The 7,344-nt window shown below is 31.9% G+C and overlaps 1 protein-coding gene across 1 annotated transcript in view; it reads right to left on the bottom strand.

The window, feature by feature from the left end:
- Positions 1 to 2,260: 2,260 nt before the first annotated feature.
- LOC134699960 (uncharacterized) overlaps positions 2,261 to 7,344 on the bottom strand; it is a 45,802-nt gene continuing 40,718 nt past the window's right edge. The window contains exons 10-12 of the mRNA XM_063561362.1: positions 4,072 to 4,152; positions 3,277 to 3,730; positions 2,261 to 2,776 (exon numbers count right to left, since the gene is read on the bottom strand). Of these exons, the coding sequence (XP_063417432.1) occupies positions 2,724 to 2,776; positions 3,277 to 3,730; positions 4,072 to 4,152 (588 nt within the window). The 3' untranslated portion in view covers positions 2,261 to 2,723. The remainder of the gene's footprint in view (positions 2,777 to 3,276; positions 3,731 to 4,071; positions 4,153 to 7,344) is intronic.

The following is a 7,344-nucleotide window of genomic DNA, read 5'->3' as shown; positions in this document are numbered from 1 at the left end:
CCCTTTTTAGCCCTTTGTTCTTAAACTGTTGGAGCCATAACTCCCATAATAAATCCTTACGTTTCTGTTGTTGTTTCAAATCATCTGTTTACATTTCATAAAGATTTATTAACTTTAACTACAGTTATTGTCCGGAAAGTAATTGCTTTCGTACTATGCTGGCGACAATGACGACGTGGTACCAATGTACAAACGCATTTTTTTGGAGTCGTATAAATACAAATATCACAGTTAATCCTATACAAGGTTCATTGGCTTTCCAGTATATCAAAGTATCTTCAAAATATGTGAAAGCATAAAAATATAAAACACATAATTAACTGCGTCTGGTGATGTTCATAGCCTGATCGGTTTTGTTCCATAAAAGACCATCAGAGGCAGAATGATTGATATATATGTACGGAAGTTAATAAGGACCTGACTGGCTATACTTAAGAATTATTGATAAATGGTTGCATCCTTTTCATTAAGATACGGTAACTATAGGATCCAGTGGCTCAGAGTTGCCCGTCGGTTCAGTTCCCAGGGGGATTATCCTTGGTTACAGTAAACATTTTTGACATTTTTTGTATGTTATGGTAAACCTTAAGGTATCACGAGGAGCTGTTAATTGTGTGTTCTGGCATATACTACGTTTTTTTTTTTAATGTTTTTCACATTTCCCCCATTGGTACACATAATTTATATGGCTTCTACTAACGAAACCTCTTATGTCAATACACCATTAACATATTACTTATCTCTGAAGTATGTGTTGTCAGGAATGATATAGACAATTCCAAAAGCTTTATAAACACACATTGCAATCAGTTCGTCCCTGCATGGTTTATTAGATATTTTCATTTTTATTTAACACAATATAAACTTACAAGTATTTCAAACAAAACCTGGGAAATTAAGATTTTATACATTTCCCTATTACTCTTTTTAAATTTCATGCTATTACTTAAACAAGTTGTTGTTACACAGCAATTCGCCGTATCAGTATCTGATCAAATATAAGAGAGCTAAAACACAACAGAAACACAACCTTTAAATGTAACACACACAGAAACGAATTATAATATAAAAATTTTCCTCACTTAGTCAGGACATTTTGATAAAAAAAAATGTGGTGGGGTGAACCTGGTTTTGTGGCATGCCATACCTCCCGCTTTAATGGCAATGTTAAATATAACATTAAAATGACATTGCTTGATAGGACTGCAATACAAATAATAGGGAGAACATATAGGACAGAGAACATACGAATAATAGCTAACAAAAGGAGCCAGGTTACATATTAAATACGCCAGTGACCCTCTGATGAAAAAAGTTCGAAAGCCAAGGATTGAATATAATTTGACAACGCCATGACTAAACATTTAAAAAAAAATGGACAAATAATAGTACAGAAGACACAACTTTGAACACTCAAGACTAAGCAACACGAACCCCACCAAAAACTGGGGGTGATCTCCACATGTGGCACCACCGTCTTGCTTATGTTATTACAAATCTAATTCAGTAGGTCACAAGCGTAGAATTAAAAGGTATTATTGTTAGGACATGAGGATCATATCAGATACCATCTATGAAACAGTTATTCCATAACAGTCAACCAACGCGTTATGGCGTCAGTAATCAGCAAACCTCCATCCATTGAATCATGATAGGAATTGCGAGCCCGGGAATATCGTATCAGTTTGGAGATGTATATTCCGGATATAGGCGCTGCTGGAATATTGCAACATAAAAAAGAAAGTTCAGAATTGGGCAGTTGAAATCATTTCTTTTGTTGTTTTTTTTAATCGACCCTCATTGTAAATGTCTAGATGTAAGTCAAAATATAAGGCAGACTTAACTGTATCTGTAGTATCCTTTATCTCTAGTTCGATGGGATAGATTCATTCAACATACATGATCATTCATGACATAGTGACCAACTTTTGAATTATTTAGTTAGAGAACATCATCTATATAGCGCAACGTAAAGTTAAGGATGTTGCTAACTTCTTGTTCTTCTTCCTAAGAAATTCCTGTATGAATTCAGCCTCATAAAAAAAAGAAAAAAAAATTGGAAAGAAGAGGGGCACAATTGGTTTCCATTGAAATTCCGACAGTCTGTTGAAAAGCATGTCTTCTAAACGTAACAAATATGAATAAAATACATCTAAAATAGACAGAATGGACCTGGCTGGGCACTTGTACATCCCAACAACAGAGTACTCACAATTAACTTATCAACTAAAACAAAGAGAAAATATTCCTAATTGTGATTTTGTTTTATCTCATTTTTTCACTGTACTGAAAATATTTTTTCTAGATTCCATTATTACATTCACATATATATATTTCTTTCATAGCTACAAGTATTCATTCTATGCACATAATTAATACATGTATGGTATTGGCTGTACATGTATACATATTATAGTATGTTGACACAGTATTTACTGCATGTATTTACAGTTTAAAAATAACACTGAAACAGTTCACTATTGGTTCATTTTTGAATTCTAGTCAAATCATTCATCTTTGGTCCACTCTTTTTTTATTTTTATCTTGGTCATCTTTTTGTGTGACTCTATTTTTATCAGCAGCATACCATCTTTTAATAAGGATGATCGATTATTATCATAAATGATAGGTCTTCTGTAAATCTATTGCTATAGTGGTGTACGTATTGCTCGTAAAATACATATATAACTGTTTATACAAAATGTGACGATGAGCTTGTTATTCTATTGTGTTGAAACATTGATTTGGTGTTCTATTTCAACTTCAATAGCCATTCCTGAAATAAAATAAAATATATCACTGCACAGATAAAATATGTTACTTTTTAAAATTCTACTAACAAAAATTAAAATTTTATAGATATACACATTTCGACCAATATAAAAAGAAACTTTAGTGATTAACATACAACGTAACCATAGTTATGATCAAAGTCAACAGGCGGTTTTATTACGTGTTTATATAGAAATAAGAGGATATGATATAAGTGTCAACTCTCCGTCCAAGTCAAAATGTGTGAAAAGTAAACAATGATAAGTCACATTACGGCCTTCACCACGGAGCCTGAGGTCACATTGTTTAGCAAGTTATAAAGGGCCCTAAAAACGAGTGTAAAACAATTCAGACAGGAGGACCAATCTTTGTGCATGAACATAGAACATCTTTATTTGAACTAGTCTGCATACACTTATACACTAAAATATTAATGAACTTTGTGAATAAGAGGGTAGGAGTTGAAAAAATGCTCTGAAATCCAACTGTTAAAAGAATATTTACCTAATATTTGATTTTTAACAGATTTCACTTCCTCTACAGAAACAGTTTTAGCCAAAATCTCATTTAGATGATCTGTATACAGCCTTGTTGGTTTGCTGTGTTGATCAAACCGTTTTAAAAGGTCGCTTAGTATATTACGTAATTCATTAAAACGTTTATCATCAAGATGAAATATTCTAGAATGTTGTAATTCGTTTCTTGTCAGTCTTATGCGCTCAATATCATCTCCAATAGCTATGTCTGTAGTCTGAATTCTTTGCCATGGACCACCCCATGAATTACTAGGAATGTGTTTATTAAGATTCCTGTGCTCACTGTACAAATATGTTATATCACAATCACACCTTGGACGTAGACATGGTTTATCCGGTTTCAATAGATCATATAAAACATTAGCAAGAATATTCAGCGCTATCATTCCCATCTTTGAAAAATTGATTTCCTCTTTTGTGAACTGAAATACAGATTTCGGTAGAGAATTATGATACAAAACATGTAAAATCCAAAAATAAGACATGTAGGCCTAAATAGATTTGTTTGGTGGATCGATTGTTAATTTAAATGGGTGGTCAAATAAGTTAAGTAATGCCACCACAGCAACACAAACAACATAGTAATAAATATAAAAATAATAAGCTAGCCAAAAAATAACTCCACCTTAAGATTTGTTATCGTTTTCACAACTGAAATCTGTAAATGATGTACAAAGTAATAAAGAAACAGAGACAAATTTCTGCAATAAAATATACTAGTACAAGCAAATGAGAACAAAGCTAGATATGTGATATAACGTACCCCTGTCAAACTGGCTGCTGCTGTCTCCTCATCACGGATATTTGAAATGTCTCTATTACTAGCGTTGATACGGATAAACACCTGCAATTAAAGAAAATAACCTTAAGAGAGCAAGTGTACATTCATCAACATCGTTTTCTCTGCAACACAAATGACGAAAGCTTCTAATGTCCTTTGTATTTTCGTCATTGATCCTTTTCAGGTATAATATTTGGCAAAAATATTGTGTCAAACCATCTATTGATTAGTAACTTTGATAATGTATAATGATCATGATAGATAGCTTCTTAGCCATGTTAATATGCATATTCAGGACAAAAATATATTAATGTAAAATAAATCATGTTTTGTGCTAGACCGACACTCTGAGCTGGATATGCTAACGTGCTAGTTTGCAAGATAATAGTCCACATGAAGACATTTCACCAATTTAAAAGTACATGTATATGGTTTAACCAGACTGGAGAATGAACCCTAGACTTCCCGCACATGAGACGATCGAGGTGGTCTAGTAAATGTTGACCTCATACCTATATATATATAGCTATGAATAGATAGTAACTAAAACATATAATAGGGATCTTCCTCTTATCATTTATACAAACTAAGTTGTAATCCAAAATATATTACTAATTTGATTAAACATCTGAAACCCCCCTTTTTACAGGAGTTTTGGATTACATATAACAACAATGACAGCATGGATGTGGTGAACTCTAAAATAAAAAATGGGGTCAAAGTCCCCAATTACAGTAGAATTTTTTTTTAAACCCACATTTGCCCAGAAATCTCTGTCTTTCTTCCAGTTTCGTTTGACAACATGAGACATAGTAAATATATATGTATCTTTATATCTTTATATCAATATACAGGAATGAGCACAATAAAGATTTTAATCGAAAAAAATCAACGTTACCTGATGATAGCTATTTGTTATTGTTTATATTGAAAACAAGATCATGACTACAATTACGTTACATCTTAAATCCACAACAACAGGACCTACTTCAAAAACGTTTTGGTAATTCGGTTTCTTTTTAAAAATTAAATTATGTTAGAATTACAAATAATTGATACGGACTTTGTCCCCTTTAACAGATAACACCTGTCTCATTTTATCATTAGAGATGTTTGTCTTAGCAAATGTGATAATAGTTTCATGACATAAAGTATTTGTATCTGAAAAAAAACACAATGTTGAAGGATGCAGGAGAACCCGGAAGATATATATGACCTTCAGCAAGAAAATTGGCAATCCTAGTTAACTTTTAAATCAGTGTCGAAAGAACCTGTCAAAGTTGAAGTTCGAATTTACAGCCACGGCTTAACAAAAATAAACAAAGGACACATATAGATTCAAGATAAAATGGGTTTTTGGTGATAGTGATGTGTTTGTAGATCTTACTTTACTGAACATTCTTGCTGCTTACAATTATCTCTATCTGTAATGACCTTGGCCCAGTAGTTACAGTGAAAAATATTAAGTAAAAATTTACAAAAATTTACAAAATTTAAGAAAATTATCAAAATTAACTACTAAGGCCAATGACTGTCAACTGACCGTTTTGATTATTCAACTTATTTGTAAGACTTATTTTGCTGTACATTATTGCTTCTTACCGTTTAATTCAATCTATAATAATATTCAAGATAATAACCAAAAGCCGCAATTTGTTCTTAAAATTACCAATTCAGGGGCAGCAACCCCACAACAGGTTACCTAATAGGTCTGAAAATTTCAAAGCATATATATCTTGACCTAACAAACAATTTTATTTCTGGTCAGATTTACTTTAACATCCTTTGGACCCAGAGATATGAGCCAAAATCTGCAATTTTACCCTTAGCACTATTTTTACCCTGTATGTCATCTTGGTTTACGGGCGGGGTCATCGGACGTATTTTTTTAAACCATATATTCAAATGATGGTTATGGAAAAGTTTGGTTAAAGAAGATTCATATTATATTAAAACATTTAGATACAATTTTTGATATTCATCAATTAAAGCAATGTTTAAACATACGTTTAAAAAAGTCATCTGAATAAATTTAGATTAAAACATTTGAAGAAATTAATTATATAATTAGTGGGTCAAAACTTCAATTGATGTAACAAACTAAGTTTATTAAAACTATATTACCGGATCAATGGAAATAGCACTTTGATGTACCCTCACAACTGTAATGCAATTAGTATAATGAGATTAATCATTTAAGAAATATATGGTTGATGTGCTATCACCAATGGGCTTTTTTACTATGTTTGACTTCTTTTTTCTCGGTGTTTTATATATTTACAGATCACAATGGCCGTGATAACCCTAAACCTATGTACACTAACTGTAATTGCATGTACACGAGAGTTGTTCACAAATGTAAATTTAATTTCATCTATAACATAGAATCGAATTCCACTGTTCTAGCAATTACCATTTGATTTGTAAAGGAACTGTGAAAAGGTGGTGGGCTGAGCTTTAAATTTGGAAAAAGATAGGACAGGAGTTTTGAGTAAAAAAAAGCCAGGATGATCAACTTTGCCGAATAGAATGAGAATATAAGAAAAACAATACTGCAGGCCAACATTTTTCATCCTATTCCCCAACATTCCTTCATAAAACTAAAATTGTATCTCCCTTTTTGGTGTTTCGCAGTACATCAAAGATAATTAAGATACACGTACACTCGCGAAAACGTATTATTCCGAAAGATATATACTTATACAGTGAGTTGATGATTTGGTGAATGTTATTTTCGCTTTTGCATTCAGATACTTCGATTACGACTTATGCTTAAAAAGAACGTTTGTACATTGCAAATTGATATTTTTTTTATTATTTCTACGTGCATTTTACCGAATCTAAGATACTTGCAAAACACTACAATTTACTGCAAACATTTTTATTAATGCATTTTTGAGTGCATTGTTGAATTAGAAAAGACCAGTGACAAATGTTTCTGTCTATTCGGGATGAATTATGTGTACCGCAATGATGATGCTACAAGTTTTGATAAGGAGTACAAAAAAGCTATCTAAAGTTGTTTTTTTATAACAAAGCAATACATCTAGTTTAGACAAATACTTCGGTAAAATCTTGATTAATAAACAAATACCAATGTTATTCAAATAACGTTTCTTCTTAATACATAAACGGTAAAACTCATGTTTTAAATACCTTGTTTTGTGTAAAATTAACTCGTACAAGCCCTACATTGACTATCGACTGCATGCAGACAAAACATGATTTAAACTACATGTAAACATTTAAGTTTAT

Source organism: Mytilus trossulus, unplaced genomic scaffold (genome assembly GCF_036588685.1).
Source record: "Mytilus trossulus isolate FHL-02 unplaced genomic scaffold, PNRI_Mtr1.1.1.hap1 h1tg000103l__unscaffolded, whole genome shotgun sequence".
NCBI classification, from domain to species: domain Eukaryota; kingdom Metazoa; phylum Mollusca; class Bivalvia; order Mytilida; family Mytilidae; genus Mytilus; species Mytilus trossulus.
The sequence above is the reverse complement of the archived record's forward strand: the minus strand, read 5'-3'. Positions and strand labels throughout refer to the sequence as shown.